This window comes from Pogoniulus pusillus, chromosome 23, assembly GCF_015220805.1.
Source record: "Pogoniulus pusillus isolate bPogPus1 chromosome 23, bPogPus1.pri, whole genome shotgun sequence".
NCBI classification, from domain to species: Eukaryota; Metazoa; Chordata; class Aves; order Piciformes; family Lybiidae; genus Pogoniulus; species Pogoniulus pusillus.
In genome coordinates this window covers 19,611,536-19,628,653 of record NC_087286.1, presented here as the reverse complement: position 1 = coordinate 19,628,653, position 17,118 = coordinate 19,611,536, and the positions used below count along the sequence as shown (strand labels likewise).

Below are 17,118 nucleotides of genomic sequence, written 5' to 3'. Positions count from 1 at the left end.
TATTTTTAGCTCTGCAGAGTCACACAGCTACAGATAAGTAAGCTTGAAAATCAGCTCCTATATTCATTGTTTTGCTGGCCCAGTCAGTGGGGGGGGGGGAATCTTTAAGCCCTTAAACTATTTAAAACAGAACAAAGAGTGCAAAACCTTCAATTTCAATTCCTGTTGTCTTGTTAGATGTATTCAGCATCAGTTGTGCTGGGGAAAGTCTAGGCTGGATGTTAGGAGGAAGCTGTTGGCAGAGAGAGTGTTTGGCATTGGAATGGGCTGCCCAGGGAGGTGGTGGAGGCACCGCGCCTGGAGGTGTTGAAGCCAAGCCTGGATGAGGCACTTAGTGCCATGGTCTGGTTGATTGGCCAGGGCTGGGTGCTAGGTTGGACTGGCTGAGCTTGGAGGTCTCTTCCAACCTGCTTGATTCTATGATTCTATGAAAGGACCACCAGGGTCATCCAGTCCAACCTTCATCCCAGCATCCTTAATCACTAGACCATAGCCTAGTGATTAAGCCTAGTGATTCAGTACCAGTCTCACAACGTGAGCTTCAGCGTGGCTGCCTCCTGCTTTGGAGCAAAATTAAGCCCTCTGGAAGTTAGGATTAAACCCCATGTTTCTCTATCTGTCTTCACACCATCACAGCAAAATAATCCTATTCTCTCCTCCAGCCACCAGACTTAATTGGGTTTTAAATTATCGTTTTCATCGCTGATTTTCCCGCTCCTCGGCTAGCCTGAAATATTGATTTCTGGCTGCATCAGTCACCCAGCTGCCAAAAAGGAAAATTACAGCTCTTGCCAGATGTTAATTGAACGCTGTAGAAATGATGCATGACTGAAGAGCTCAGACTGTACTCCCGATTTACATTTCTTGTCACCGTGGCTATCATAACGTGGGTCTTTTCACTGGCAACATCTGCGCTCCTAAGGTGTTATTTACCAGTGCTTCTGATGAAGTGCTGTTTTCTTCCTACTCAGGGCTAAACTCCCTGAAAAGCCTTTAGAGTTACATCACCATTCCCACAGTAAAGACATGTTTGGGTTTCTTTTTTTCACCTAGAATTGCCAATGCAGATCTTAAAGCCGGCAACGTTCTCGGACGCCTCGCACTACCCCTTGCTTTTGGTTGTGTAAGTTCTCACTCCTCCTTTCTTTCTGTTCACATTATTAGGGCAGTGTGGAAACCTCAGCTGTGGTCAGAGCCTTTTAAATCTCTTTTGTATAATGGATGTCAGACCACTTTAGCGCCTACGTGCAGCACATCTATCCCTACTCAGAGCTGGGAGAGGCTGGCCATAGGACCCTTCTCTCCCGTGTCTGAGCTGAGGTTTCAGCTCTCAGGAGGATGCCCCAGTAAAATCCTGCAGAGTAAATAGTAGGATTTTATAGTTGTCCCACATACACTTGTAACTGCATCATTTTGAGGGCAGAAACAGAATAAGGGGGAATAAAAGATGGGTGTTGACTTTGTGTCCCAGTGCTCAGGTTGCTCACCCTGAACCTCACAGGCAGTTTTAGAGTGGGATGCAGTCAGCCTTACTACAGATTTATCTTCAGATGCCTTCATGCAGCAATCCTTCCCATGTAAGTGCCAGTGTCCCCTGAAGTGACAGTAAAGACAGAGCTGGAAACACTTGAAGATCTCCATGATGGAGATTTGTATTTATATGGGTGGGCAGGATTTCCTCCTGGCAGGCATTGCAGATGCATCTTTCTTTAGGCAACATTTAGTAATAACAATACACATTACTGAGGTTCTTTGCTGGCCATTTGGAAAGAAAGTGGAGAAGTCAAACCTTGGAGGAACCTGTTTGGCCCTAGCTGTGTCTCACTGCCTCACTTACTCTCTGCTAGGGAACACCCCACAACACTTAGTAATAACAGTACACATTACTGAGGTTCTTTACTGGCCATTTGGAAAGAAAGTGGAGGAGAGAAGTCAGACCTTGGAAGAACCTGTTTGGCCCTAGCTGTGTCCCACTGCCTCACTTACTCTCTGCTAGGGAGCACCCCACAACATTTAGTAATAACAGTACACATTACTGAGGTTCTTTACTGGCCATTTGGAAAGAAAGTGGAGGAGAGAAGTCAGACCTTGGAAGAACCTGTTTGGCCCTAGCTGTGTCCCACTGCCTCACTTACTCTCTGCCAGGGAACACCCCACAAAAGAGAAGGCTCATGCAGGAGTGGTGAATGCCACATAAGTGCTTGAACACCATCCTGCACATCCCTCCATGAAGGACAAAACCACTGCAATAAGCATGTCATTACATCACATAATTACTGCAGAGAAAATGCACTTCATTACAGGAGTGCTTGAGGAAGATTGGTACTCATCAAGCTAACAGCACTTGATTAGGCTGCCTCTGGAGCTGGATGTGCCTGGGTCTCGCCTGAATTAATGCAAATGCCTGAAGTCACATGCACATTTGAATCCTACCACGAGTTGTCTGATGTCTCCAAGAACCCCAGAAATGACAAGAAGTAGATGCAAGTGCCAGTGGCTCTACACTAATCCCACTCCTAAAATATTACTTGGAATCATCACCCAGTTCTTCATTTTTTCCAAGCTGTTTGGCTGAAGTGGGCTCAGTGTTTCAAGAGGAGTGGCCCTGCACAGGGTCAGGCCCTAAGCAGAAGGATGAAGAGGGAGTCTTGCCCCCCTCTCCCTCCTTCCCCACCAATTTTTGGGCCAACCTGGGCATTTTTAGACTGGTAGTGTCATCACTTTAGAAGTGTCCTTTCCCTCTGTATTTGTGGGCAGCAGCAGTGATAGAAGTGATTGCCAGCTCTGTCTGCAGCTGCTCTCAAGAGCCCTGTGGGAAAGTGTGGGCTGGGAAATGGGGGCAGCAAATGAACCCCCAGTGCTTACCAGGAAAGGAAAGACAATTAATGTTTGCAAGCTTCCTCCAACAGACTTTGGCAGTGCCAGTGCTCCCCAAAGCAGACTCTTGACAGAAACCCCTCCAACAGAAAAATAACATCCTTGGGGACTACAGAAAATAGATCTAGATTAGAGCAGGTGTGAAATAGCAAAACTCAGCTGACCTCAGCATCCTTGCCCTGCTTTACTCACAGGAGGAATCTGCCCAGTTAGCTGTGTGCTTGCTAGGTTTGTTCAAAGCCCAGCTTAGCACAGCAGCAGTAGTTGCTGTGCGAGGAGAGAGGCAGAAAACAACCTTCATCTTCCACCCCACCCCCAAAACTCATCCCACGTAACCATCCTGCTGCACATCACTGGTGCAGAGAGACTCCACTGCTTGAAATCTTCCCTGCCTTGTGATGCATGTGGGAGCTGCCAGCCCACGTTGCCACGGCAAGCTGAGCTGACAGCCTGGGGAAGGGTGTCTGGCCCTTTCTTGGTGCCACTGCCTTTGCTCAACACCTGTTTCTGCTCCAGAGATGGGACACCTGGCAGCCAGATCGTCACAGAGAGGTTTGAGGTGACGTGGGAGAGTGTCATGGTCAGCTCCCACAACGCCATCGTGCTCAAGTTCGACGGCCGCGGGAGCGGCTTCCAAGGCACCAAGCTCCTGCACGAGGTTAAGAGGAGGCTGGGCCTTTTGGAAGAGAAGGACCAGCTGGAAGCTGTCAGGTGAGTGACACTGTTCTTATGGTATCATAGAATGGTGGAGGTTGGAAGGGACCTCAAGGATCAGCCAGTTCAGGCAGGGACACCTCCCGCTAGAACAGGTCACTCAAAGCCTCATCCAACCTGGCCTTGAACATCTCCAGGGAGGTTGTGGAGCACAGAAGCACCCAATGTGATCAAAGATCAAAGATCACATTGGGTGCTTCTGTGCTCCACAACCTCCCTGGGCAACCTGTGCCAGTGTCTCACCACCCTCACTGCAAACAACCCTTTCCTAACAGCTACTTTCAATCTCCCCTCTGCCAGTTCAAACCCATTCCTCCTCATCCTCTCATTACAAGACCTTCTCAATAGTCCCTTCCCAGCCTTCCTGTAGCCCCCTTCAGATACTGGAAGGCCACTCCAAGGTCTCCTCAAAGCCTTCTCTTCTCCATGCTACAGAACCCCAACTCTTGTAGCCTGTCCTCATAGCAGAGCTGCTGCAGCCCTCTAGAGCATCTTCGTGGCCTTCCTCTGAACTCACTCTACTAGTTCATTAATTATAATTCATTAATTATAATTAACCAAAGACTGTCATTAGCCCTGGCTGCTTTAAAAGTCTGTAGAATAGAGCAAGGAGATGGCAGGGGAGGACAATGTAGTGGCAATGTAGTCATACAGTTGTGAGCAAGTGGTAGCATGTGAGAGAGGGGTCATGCCAGCGGGTGCAGAAGGAGAAAAACAAGCCTTAAACAGAGCTAAATTAGACCACACTTATCTGTGTCACCTGTTCAAAGCCTAGTTATTTTTAGCTCTGCAGAGTCACACAGCTACAGACAAGTAAGCTTGAATATCAGCTCCTATATTCATTATTTTGCTGGCCCAGTCAGTGGGGGGGGGGGGAATCTTTAAGCCCTTAAACTGTTTAAAACAGAACAAAGAGTGCAAAACCTTCAATATCAATTCCTGTTGTCTTGTTAGATGTATTCAGCATCAGTTGTGCTGGGGAAAGTCTAGGCTGGATGTTAGGAGGAAGCTGTTGGCAGAGAGAGTGACTGGCATTGGAATGGGCTGCCCAGGGAGGTGGTGGAGGCACTGTGCCTGGAGGTGTTGAAGCCAAGCCTGGATGAGGCACTTAGTGCCATGGTCTGGTTGACTGGACAGGGCTGGGTGCTAGGTTGGACTGGATGAGCTTGGAGGTCTCTTCCAAGCTGGCTGACTCTATGATTCAGCACATAGTCATGCCTAAAACACTATCAGCATAGTGCAGTAGCATCACAGAATCACTGATTAACCAGGTTGGAAGAGACCTCTAGGCCCATCCAGTTCCAACTTATCACCTAACCCTTCTAATTAACTAACCCATGGCACTAAGTGCCTCATGCAGCCTCCTCTTAAACACCTCCAGGGATGGGGACTCCACCACCTCCCCAGGCAGCCCGTTCCAATGCCAACCACTGATTCCATGAAGACTTTCTTCCTAACATCCAGCCTAAACCTGCCCTGGCACAGTTTGAGACTGTGTCTTCTTGTTCTGTCACTGGATGCCTGGGAGAAGAGACCAACCCCACCTGGCTACAACCTCATTTCAGCTTTATTCTGACTCTCAGAGGCAGGGCATTTGTTGCCCTTTCCTGGCCAAATCCAGCACAACAGGTTGCAAGCTTAAATCGAACTTTCACTCACGTGGAAGCTGCGTGTAACAACAGTGTGAGTTTAGATTGTCTGCATCATTTTGCTGCATCATTTAGATTATCTGCATCATTTTGCTAATTCAAGCTGATAAAAATCACACTTTGCTCTACCTAAGGGAAAACAAATATTTTTTTAACCCATTATTTCTCCTCTGTCACATTCTAGGACCATGCTGAAGGAGCACTACGTCGACAAGCTGCGAGTTGGCGTCTTTGGGAAGGTAGTGTTCTCCCATTGCTCCTCAGTGCTCTCATAGTTAGTCCATTGATGTGGCTCAGCAGCTGAGCTAAATCCTGATTTATTACCTGTGCCAGTGGTGATTTTCTTTGTTGTTACTTAGTTTTGAGGTAGGCTGCTTCTTCCTGAGAGATGCTCAAGATGAAAGCTCTCTTTTTATCAATGTATTTGTCACTTTTTCTTCTAAATTAACTTCCCAGAGCAGAAAGTGACTGCTTGGCAGAACAATGGTGTCAGAGAATTAATTAGGGTTCTTCCCCTTGCAAACCTTCATTTCATTTCAATCTTGCCCCTTAAGGCCTGTGGGAACGTGGATAGATCCAGCTCCTGTCTTAAAAATATACACCAACAGTATTGATTTCTGGGGCTAAGTCACACCCCAGTGTGTGTCTGGCTGGGAAGCAGCGATTGCCAAGTGCACAGAGGGTTTGAAATGTGAAGGGGGCTGGGAGAGGAATTGTTTATTGTGAGCGACAGAGGCTTGGAGCAGGCAAGGAGAGCTGTGCTGTGCAGCAGCATCTCTGCAGGGAATTGTTAGCAGGCTGGTGGCAGATGCTGTAATTGTGATGTCCGGTTTCAATAATGGAAGATTAAGGTAATATTTTGGAGAAGTGACATATCTGATCAGACTCCTGGCCATAATGTGAGATGAAAAGAGCCAAGCTCTGAAGCACACAACCTTCCTGCCTTTGGGAACCTGCAACAAGCAAAGAGCTCATGTCAGATGCATCTGCTGAAGCCAGGGAGCGGCCTCTTGGTTTGTGTTTTTAAAAGGCAGGATATTAAGGGCTGTATGATGGCTGAGAGTTTGCTGCAGGGTCTCAGCTGCCCTATTTCTGTATCAAAGGCAGCAATGCCTCATGGCTGGACCACTGACATGTCTGCCCTCTTGTGTTTCAGGATTACGGTGGCTACCTGAGCACTTATATGCTGCCAGCTGGTGAAGAGAACCAAGTGTTTGCCTGTGGAGCTGCTCTGTCCCCACTGACAGACTTCAAACTATATGGTAAACCTCTTCTCCGAGCCTGCAGACCCTCTTGCTGCCCTAACCCTTCCCAATTGTGTTCTCTTTCTTCCCCAGGATCCTGCCTGCTTTATATTGTGTGTCTTCTTAGGACCAGAGCTAAACCCCTTTTTCCCCACTCAAGAGCAACTCTGCAGTCCTCCGTGACACCAACCATGGTGGTCAGAGTAGTAACATAAATTGTATTGCTCACTCCTTTTTAAATAGCTGGTTCTATACCCCTCCAGCCTCTGACCCCAACAGGCATGCTTCCTTCTTTCCTGAGCCATCCATCCATGGCAGCTGTAATCCAGCCTGCCCACCTCCTCCTCTCTCTGACAGCAGTACTCCACTGCACATGCTACTTCCTCCCAGGGACACCAGTTCCCTTTGTGCTTAGCACCAGTGAAAATCATGGGACATCAAATTCAGTGATGTTAAGCCAGCCTTCAGGTCCCCCACAGTTATCCCTGAGCCCAACAGAAGCTTGCAGTAGACTGTTGGTGGAGGTGGCCCTGTGTGAAAGGAGAAAAGGACACATGATAGGAGCTCCCTGTGCCTCATTTGGGAACCCTGAGTACACAACGACAATGACAGACTCCAGTTCCAAGCATATTCTTGGTGCACTTTCAAAAGCTCTCAGCTCTATGTCCTGTGTAACTAAGGCAGTGCTAGGAAAGGAGATGCTTTGTTTAGCCTTTGCAATATTTGAGTGAGAAGCTGCAGTGTACTTGCTTGTGACTGAAAAGAGCTCTTTTCTTCTCTTCTCTTCAAGCTTCAGCCTTTTCTGAGCGATACTTGGGCTTGCACGGGATTGATAACAGAGCCTACGAGGTAACTGCACAAGCACTGCCTTCCCCTGGTGAAATGTGAACAGGCTGCTGACTCTTCCTCAGTGCTTGCTCTTTTGGGGAGGAAAAGGAACATGCAAGATGGGCTCTCTACTAAAACTCTGCATTTAAAAGGCATCAAGGGGTCCTTCATGCTGATTACTGCTTCTCTTGTCCTAAGAATAGTGATGGGTATGATCAGGTTACCTGCCTGGGGAATGTGGGGCAGGCTGTGGATGGAGTTTACCTGGACTCCAGCAAAGCCTTTAACACTGTCTGCCACAACAAGCTCCTGGCACAGCTGGCAGCTTATGGCTTGGACAGATTCACTCTGATATGGGTCAAGAACTGCCTGGAGGGCTGGGCCCAGAGAGTGGTGGTGAATGGTGCCACATCCAGCTGGCAGCTGGCACCGGTGGTGTGCCCTAGGGATCAGTGCTGGGCACAGTCCTGTTCAGTAGCTTAATTTATGATCTGGACCAGGACATTGAGTCTTGCATCAGTGGGTTTGCAGATGACACCAAGTAGGAGCAGGTGTGGATCTGTTGAGGGGTAGGAGAGCCCTGCAGAGGGACCTGGCCAGGCTGGATGGGTGGGCAGAGGCCAATGGGATGAGATTGAACAAGGCCAAGTGCAGGGTTCTGCACTTTGGCCACAACAATCCCAAGCAGCACTACAGGCTGGGGACAGAGTGGCTGAGAGCAGCCAGAGAGGGACCTGGAGGTGCTGGCAGATAGTAGCTGGAGATGAGGCAGCAGTGCCCAGGTGGGCAGCAGAGCCAATGGCATCCTGGGCTGGATCAGCAGGCCTGTGGCAGCAGGACAAGGGAGGTTCTTCTGCCCCCGTGCTCAGCACTGCTCAGGCCACCCCTTGAGTGCTGTGTCCAGTTCTGGGCCCCTCAATTCAAGAGAGATGTTGAGGTGCTGGAAGGTGTTTGGAGAAGGGCAGCAAGGCTGGGGAGGGGCCTGGAGCAGAGCCCTGTGAGGAGAGGCTGAGGGAGCTGGGGGTGTGCAGCCTGCAGAAGAGGAGGCTCAGGGCAGAGCTCATTGCTGTGTACAGCTACCTGAAGGGAGGTTGTAGCCAGGTGGGGTCGTCAGAAGACTTAGGCATCAAAGCCAGGAATCTGAGGATGAGTATTCCTTAAGTCCAACAGAAGAGGGAAGATCAGAGGACATCCTGGAAAAAATAATGCTAACACTTTCTATGTCCACATAGAGTGTGGAGGTGCAGCAAAGCCAGAACAGACCTGAATCCACACAAATCTCCAAAAACTTGCCACTACCATCAAGGAAATACACAGAGGCACTTCTAATGTTCAGGGGGTTTATCTTTTCAACCTTTACATTAACCCAGCATGTGAAATGACAGTGACCATATCTTAACAATGCATGCCAGTGTTTTCAATCAGCTCAATTGACCTCCATAGCCAGGCATGGAAAGTCTGTTGCTGGTTGGCATGTATTTCCTATCTCATGTGGGAAGCATAAGACACAAGACAGCAGGAGGATGACATCTTGTAAAAGATAGGATTGGTACAGTTAGGATGGATCCTGTCCCCTAAGTGAAGCAGAGCTAGGGCATGTGCATTTGGAGAGGAAACATGAGTTTAAGTTGAGGCAGGTACTCTTCCCTGCCCCTATAAAGCATTGCTATCTGTGATTCAAGATACATGTTCCTTTTGCCACCTGAAGACATTTTGTAGGCTTTTAGCTTCTCCTTCAGACCTGTATTCTTCTGAACAATGTAGAGAAAAGGGGAGTTGGCCTTCGTTTCTCTAAGTCTAACCCAATAGCATTTCAAGTCCCTCCGATGTGTATTTCCTCTATGCCTCTGAAAGACAGTCAGGGGCAAAGCCATTTTCATCAGTGAACACTTGAATTTGCTATCAGATCCTTCTTCTGGCTGTCCAAGATCCTTGAGGTTGGCCTTCAAACCATACCAAAGTCACTCCAGCTCTCTGAACAGTTCTTGGGCTCAGGCACACTTTTCATCACAGGCTCAGGGGTGACCTCTTGCTCTCTGCAACTCCCTGAAGGGAGGTTGTAGTCAGGTGAGGGTTGGTCTCTTCTCCCAGACAACCAGTAACAGAACGAGGGGACACAGTCTCAAGTTGTGCTGGGGGAAGTCTAGGCTGGATGTTAGGAGGAAGTTGTTGGCAGAGAGAGTGATTGGCATTGGAATGGGCTGCCCAGGGAGGTGGTGGAGTCACTGTGCCTGGAGGTGTTGAAGCCAAGCCTGGCTGTGGCATTTAGTGCCATGGTCTGGTTGCTTGGCTAGGGCTGGGTGCTAGGTTGGACTGGCTGAGCTTGGAGATCTCTTCCAACCTACTTGATTCTATGATTCTATGATCAGTGTTTTGTATTCACTGGAGCTTCACTTTGACATTTTTGATGTGTTCTGCAGCTCAGACTTTGGGTAAACATTATCAGAACAGATGACAGTCTCTGACCTCTTCCTGCTGCTGATTCTGAGGCTGGAAGGAGAGGGTGGGGGTCTGTTTTACCTACAGGCTGATTTAAGTAGCCAGTAGAACATGCTGTGCCAGTGCCTGCTTGTTATCCCAATGATAAAGTACCAAGTGGAATGAAGTGGTCCTATTTTCCCTATGTAAATGGCTAATTTCTAGCAAGATTTTTAATCTTCTGGCAACCTTTTCCTTTGCAGATCACCAAATTAGCACACAGAGTCTCATTACTGAAGGAGCAGACATTTTTGATCATTCATGCTACTGCTGATGGTAAGTGAGCCCATCATTTGAGCTCATTATGTGGTGGGATGCCTTTGATTTTTCTTAATTAAATTTACCTCGTTAATGACTGTAATTTGTTTTTGCAGAAAAAATCCATTTTCAGCATACTGCAGACCTTATCACACACCTAATTAGGGCAAAGGCTAATTACAGCTTGCAGGTAAAGTATGTTTTTCCTTTTCTCATATTTAATAGTTTGAACTCAAACTGGTGTTAGGAAGCAAGCTTTGGAAAGCCACTTGGAAACACAGCCTGGCTGCAGGAAGAGCAGCAGTGTCCAGTGTGTTCCTGTGCACTCTTGCTCCTGTGTGATACCACTGTTTTGGTTTGGAGAGTGGTAGCAGAGCCCTGCAGAGGGACCTGGACAGGCTGGATGGGTGGGCAGAGGCCAATGGGATGAGACTGAACCAAGTGCAGGGTTCTGCACTTTGGCTACAACAATCCCAAGCAGCACTACAGGCTGGGGACAGAGTGGCTGAGAGCAGCACCTAGAGGTACAGAGTAGCTGGAGATGAGGCAGCAGTGTGCCCAGGTGGGCAGCAGAGCCAATGGCATCCTGGGCTGGCTCAGGAGCAGTGTGGCCAGCTGGACAAGTGAGGTTCTTCTGCCCCTGTGCTCAGCACTGCTCAGGCCACCCCTTGAGTGCTGTGTCCAGTTCTGGGCTCCTCAATTCAAGAGAGATGTTGAGGTGCTGGAAGGTGTCCAGAGAAGGGCAGCAAGGCTGGGGAGGGGCCTGGAGCACAGCCCTGTGAGGAGAGGCTGAGGGAGCTGGGGGTGTGCAGCCTGCAGCAGAGGAGGCTCAGGGCAGAGCTCATTGCTGTCTGCAGCTCCCTGAAGGGAGGCTGTAGCCAGGTGGGGTTGGTCTCCCAGGCAGCCAGCAACAGAACAAGGGAACACAGTCTCTGCTTTAGAAAACCTCTCTTTCCACGGGCTTACATCTGTGATTTGCTCAGTGACCTGTGTCCGAGGCAGTACAGCTTCCAAAAAGAACCCATCCACACTGCTGGGGATAGTCGCTACCCTCTGCTACATCCTCACCCGCAGTCAGGGCAGCGCAGCCCGCCCGGGCTCAGCCTGCGCCGCGCACCGTGCCGCAGCTGCCGGCGCCTGCCGCTGTGCTGCGCTGGCCCAGGGCTTACCAGTGCCTGATTCACTGAATTCCAGCTCCCTCTGGCTGCGCTGCCGAGGAGCTTCACGCCATGGGTTTGCTCTCTCCATCGTACTCCCAAGGCAGATCGGATGGAGCAGAGACATCCGAGCGAAGCAGCAAGCCCAGCACGCCTCCGGTCAGCACTACAGCAGCTAAGCAGCCCCGACGCATTTTGCAGCGCAGAAGCATTAGTATGTTAGAGCTTGAAGGCACCAATGGGCTTGACACACATCCAAGATGAGTTGAGGGCTGAATGGAGAGATAAGGGATCTATCATGGATTGAGGGACTTGGAGCATCAAGACACCTCAGTCCTGCCTGCAAGCTTCCAGCCCTAGAAACTGCTTTTTTCCCTTTCAATACCCCAGTCTGGACAACCCATTATGATCCTCTCACATTTCTTCAACATGCACTGAAGTTACCTCTTCCATTTAAAAGGAAAGTTGCATTTAAACTATTTAGTTTCTATCTTCCAACATTGCTTTCTATTCAATCACTTCTCCAGCAACCTTGATTTTTGCTCAATGTCACTTTTCCCTTGAAAGCACTCATTTTGGTGAGTGGATCCTAATTCACAGCTCCACAGACTCTGGCTGGAGTTCTTTTTCAATTTTCACAAAGGAGCAAGAACTGTTATTTGCACTTGCAAGTGTGGTCAGACTGGTGTTACATGGAAAAGGCTCTTCCAACAGAGTTCCTTGCCAAGGATGATGCAGGTCTGCACTTGGAGGGCTGTGGTGCTTGGGTCACCCTGGACCTCCTGTGCATTTACAGGAAGACAAGTGGTGCTGAGGAGAAGCAGTGGGTTTGCAGGCCAGCTCAACCTGCAGATATAGGTGCTCAGTCCTGAGACTTTAAGCTCAATTCAAGAGAGATGTTGAGGTGCTGGAAGGTGTCCACAGGAGGGCGACAAAGCCGGTGAGGGGCCTGGAGCAAAGCCCTGTGAGGAGAGGCTGAGGGAGCTGGGGGTGTGCAGCCTGCAGAAGAGGAGGCTCAGGGCAGAGCTCGTTGCTGTCTGCAGCTGCCTGAAGGGAGGCTGTAGCCAGCTGGGGCTGGGCTCTTCTGCCAGGCAATCAGCAACAAAACAAGGGGACACAGTCTCAAGTTGTGCCAGCGGAGGTCTAGGCTGGATGTTAGGAGGAAGTTGTTGGCAGAGAGAGTGATTGGCATTGGAATGGGCTGCCCAGGGAGGTGGTGGAGTCACTGTCCCTGGAGATGTTGAAGCAATGCCTGGCTGAGGCACTTAGTGCCATGGTCTGGTTGACTGGCTAGGGCTGGGTGCTAGGTTGGCCTGGCTGATGTTGGAGGTCTCTTCCGACCTGTTTGATTCTATGATCCTTCGGTTCTGTGATTGGTGTGTATTTGCCTGTTTCTGCACAGATTTACCCTGATGAAAGCCATTACTTCACCAATGCAGTACTGGAGCAGCATTTGTACAACTCCATTGTCAACTTCTTTGCATCGTGTTTCCAAGTTCAGGACAAACTCCCAGTAGCTCCACTGAAAGAGGAGGAGGACGACGATTAACTCTACTTGCCCTTGCTAAGCACAAGGCAGATCTCTCTAACAATATGCAACTGGATCATTTTCCTGAAGAAAGAGATGTGACACTGTTAGCATGTATTGAAAGGAAACTGAAAGCAGCTCATCTGCTTTACTTGACAGCAACTCCTTCCTAAATGGAAGAGCATTAAGCATGGTGAACTCAGCAGAAACTGCTGTCTGAAATTAATCCATCACAACCAACATCTTCTTTTTCTTCCTTGGTTTGGGTTTGGTTTCTTTTGTGTTTGTGTGTCTCTCTTTTTTCCCTTTTTTTTTTTTTTCCTTTTGTGTTTTATTTGCCACAGAGTGAATTCTAGCTTGAAAGTGGTAAGAACTGAATGGAGTGAGATGGGACACCCCAAGAAACCACTTCGAGGACTGGAAGATTTAACTGTCTCTTTGCATTCAAGCAATCAAGCAGTTGCAGTGAAATCCACCATCCACATTGAGGTTTACTGTAGTCAGCATCACACTGTGCCAGATAAAAGTTCTAACCTAATACACAGAAAAAAAGAGGTTTCACCTCAACACAAAGGAGAGCTTCTTGACTGTGAGGATCACAGAGCACTGGAACAGGCTTCCCAGAGAGGTTGTGGGGTCTCCTTCTCTGGAGCCTTTCAAGGCTTGCCTGGATGTGTTCCTCTGTGATCTGTGTTAGATAGGATTGTCCTGCTCTGGCAGGGGGGGGGTTGGACTCAATGATCTACTTGGGTCCCTTCCAACCCCTAGCATCCTGTGAGCTGTGATCCTGTGAAAAGATTATAGCACAATTAATTTGAAGATTACTGATTCACAGATACTTGCCTGCTCCTTCCCATGTTCAGAAGGTTTGCCACTGCTACAGGACAGATTCAACTGTACTTAGATATCACAATGCTTGTATTGATCTTTACCTTCCTGTAATTAGTTCCTAATCTTGTATAGCTTTTATTTCTGTTGTCATTTGGTCTCATGTTTACTTTATTAACTTCTCAGCTTGTTCTGGACGGGGAAATAACAGTGAATTAGCCAACTCACTGACTTAGGGAAAATATGACCTCCCAACATGCAAAGGTTATTAGGTAGGCATGTTTAATCAGCGCTGTGTGGCAAGGGGAGGTCATCCCAGTTGCAGAGGGACAGGGATCTGCTGGAGTGGGTCCAGCGGAGGGCTACAAGGATGATGAGGGGACTGGAGGGCATGGCTGATGAGGAGAGGCTGAGGGACCTGGGGCTGCTAGTCTGGAGAAGAGAAGACTTAGAGGGGATTTGATAAATGTTTGTAAGTATCTGAGGGCTGCCAGGAGGGAGGGGACAGGCTCTGCTCACTGCTCCCTGGGATAGGACAAGGAGCAATGGGTGTAAGCTGCAGCAAAACAGGTTCTATCTGAACACAAGGGGGAACTTCTTTATTGTAAGGGTCACAGAGCACTGGCACAGGCTGCCCAGAGAGGTTGTGGAGTCTCCTTCTCTGGAGCCTTTCAAGGCCTGTCTGGATGTGTTCCTCTGTGATCTGTGTTAGATAGGATTGTCCTGCTCTGGCAGGGGGGTTGGACTAGATGATCTCCTTGGGTCCTTTCCAACCCCTAAAATCCTGTGGGCCTGTGATCCTCCAAAGCCCTTGCACACCTTCACCTTGTTCAGGCAAAATATTTATGCTACCAAATCACACCTATTCAGTACAGGGGTAGGGTTAGTACAATTAGTTCTGGGAATAGGTGGAGCTATTACAATCAGCTCCTGGAACTCATTTCCATACTGTCCCACCTCTTCAGGCATGCTCATTGCCATCTGGTGGTCACCTTTTGGGGTCTTTGGGAGGAAGGCTGACATCTCCCTCACTCTGACATCTCTACCTTTCATCCACCTGGCATCAGTTGTGGGTCACATTCTTGGCTGGAGTCTCCAATGTTCTCATCTTTGAATACAGCATTCTTCCTCTCCATGAGAGTGTTTGAAGACCCTCTCAAGCTGAACCCACCTCCTTCATGTGTATCAGGTTGGTGATGCTTTATATCAGTGCTCACATAATGATTTTACTAGGTTTCTACACTCAGTGTTCTTTATCCCATTTCCCACATCATCACTTTAGACCTTAGGGGTCTAAAAGAGGAAGCGAGGTCAAAGTACTCCGACATAAAAGTTACAACAAAGCAAAGGAAATCTCCCCTTAGTGTTAATCTCACCTTAATATTCCCAATGTATCCTTTGCTTGACTTATGGAGTATTTTCTTTGGCAGCCTTGGGAAGTATGCAGAGAAATAAAGCTACACACAGCACTGGTTTTGTGCCAATAGAGAAAATACATGGTGGTCACAGTTGTACTTTTTCTTCCTTTAGTATTGGAACAACTGGTTGGCAATCTGTTGGGGAGAGTCTAGATCACAGCATGTTAGGGGTTGGAAGGGACCCAAGGAGATCAATGGCAAGGTTATGGCAGCAGGAATTTGTACCAGGTAATTCAGAGATCATCTCCTGAAGCCACTTAAACAGAACCAAGGTGCAGAGATTTACTGCAGCTTCATTTCATTTCCAGGTCAACGATTAGCACACTTTAAACACATTTACTTACATCTTCTGCTCACACTAGGGTTTTTTCCAAGCATAAAAGAAAACAAGAAAGGGGAATAGTTATTTTTTCCCTTAATATCTAACACTTGATCATAGTGGTGCAAAGCAACTTTTAAACCTTCTTGTGCAAGCCTCCAGCTCTCAGAGAGAACCTTCATTCAGTTCGGCTCGCCAACCGCGCCGCAGGAATCTGGACTAGTGTCCCTCCTTGTAAAATACTCTGACCAAATGTACAGCCAGTATCAATACTGTATATTTCATTTTTTTTTTTTTTGTTGTATATAAAGGAATGTAAGTCAGTTCTTTGTCAGGTCCCCCATCCAATATTAGTCTTGTGTTCAGCATGCATGCGATACCACTCCTTTGCTGATCAGGACTCTTTAGACGTACTAGCTTGGAACTATAACAATCAATGTAATTCCTTTCCTTGTTTTGACAGCTCCAATATCAATGCCAAGTTTCTACTTTTTTTTTTTGCATAGTACTGTGGCTAAACTCACATCCTGGCAGCAATGATGATGTCTCCATTGTGTTCTTTAGTGTGTCTTTTTTTTTTTCCCTGGGTATCTTTGTTTTAAGCTTTGAATGTTGGTTGTACTTTGACCATCATGGGGAAAAACAAAAACCAGATAGATATATATATATTGATAAACTACAGAACTTACCTAGTTTGGTTTTAGTTACCTTCTTTCATTTACAGTGCATCAACATTGTGTGAACAAGAACTATGGTATAAATCTGCTTTATCTGGCAAAAAAAGAATGCCAAATAGACAATAAGAATGCTGCGTGTCCAGATTTTGCTACACCAAACAGGTTCAAGAGCCTGAAATGAACTTGACCCAAGAAAAAATGTAAAAATCTGCTCTGTCCACAATCTTTTTGTAGAGAGAACTTTAGGATGTGGCATGGTAGTGTTTGTTCATTCATGGAATAAAACATTATTTTACCACCCTGGTTGCTACTGCTTTTATTTAGCGTCAAGTACTTAAAATCTGCCATTGGAATGGGCTGCCAGGGAGTTGAGTGGATAGGGCTAGGTTGGACTGGATGAGTTTGGAGGTCTCTTCCAACCTGGTTGATTCTATGATCATCTGCAAAGTGAAAATCCACAAACCAAAATTTTCCTGGATAACAGGCAGAGGAATGAAGAGCTCAAACTCAAGAGCACTGGGGCTCAGCTATGAAGAAGTTCTTGCAATGAATGAGGCATCCTAGAGAAGACAGATATTTACCCACAGACCAGCTTGCAAAGTAGATTGGATTTTGTATCATTTTCAGTTTAATGCCAAGACTTGCTGCTAATTCTGCTAGTGCCTCTGTGATGGTTTGGGAGTTACCCCTCCACACTCTTATGAAGTCACCCAGACTAGATTCAGCTGGCTAGAAGTTAAGGAATGAAGCTTTATGTTCACAATACAGAACAAGGGGACACAGTCTCAAGTTGTGCCAGGGGAGGTCTAGGCTGGAAGTTAGGAAGAAGTTGCTGGCAGAGAGAGTGATTGGCATTGGAATGGGCTGCCCAGGGAGGTGGTGGAGTCACTGTGCCTGGAGGTGTTCAAGAAAAGCCTGGCTGAGGCACTTAGTGCCATGGTCTGGTTGACTGGCCAGGGCTGGGTGCTAGGTTGGACTGGATGATCTTGGAGGTCTCTTCCAACCTGCTTGATTCTATGATTCAGTAATATACAAGCAGATAGTTACAATATTTACAGCTCTATACAGAAATAGACAAGTTAAGAGCAATACAGAAGCACAGCAGCCCTCCCAGAAACCAGAGTGCCCAGGAGGGGCTCCCAA

At 47.8% G+C, this 17,118-nt stretch overlaps 1 protein-coding gene across 5 annotated transcripts in view; it reads left to right on the top strand.

The window, feature by feature from the left end:
- The window catches only part of DPP6 (dipeptidyl peptidase like 6), a 547,256-nt gene extending 530,983 nt beyond the window's left edge, over positions 1 to 16,273 (top strand). For all 5 annotated transcript variants that reach the window (XM_064162829.1, XM_064162831.1, XM_064162828.1 and 2 more), the window contains 8 exons: positions 1,054 to 1,123; positions 3,394 to 3,588; positions 5,425 to 5,479; positions 6,397 to 6,502; positions 7,275 to 7,333; positions 9,994 to 10,066; positions 10,165 to 10,238; positions 12,608 to 16,273. In XM_064162829.1, the coding sequence (XP_064018899.1) occupies positions 1,054 to 1,123; positions 3,394 to 3,588; positions 5,425 to 5,479; positions 6,397 to 6,502; positions 7,275 to 7,333; positions 9,994 to 10,066; positions 10,165 to 10,238; positions 12,608 to 12,754 (779 nt within the window). In that variant the 3' untranslated portion in view covers positions 12,755 to 16,273. The remainder of the gene's footprint in view (positions 1 to 1,053; positions 1,124 to 3,393; positions 3,589 to 5,424; positions 5,480 to 6,396; positions 6,503 to 7,274; positions 7,334 to 9,993; positions 10,067 to 10,164; positions 10,239 to 12,607) is intronic.
- The last annotated feature ends 845 nt before the right edge of the window (positions 16,274 to 17,118 follow it).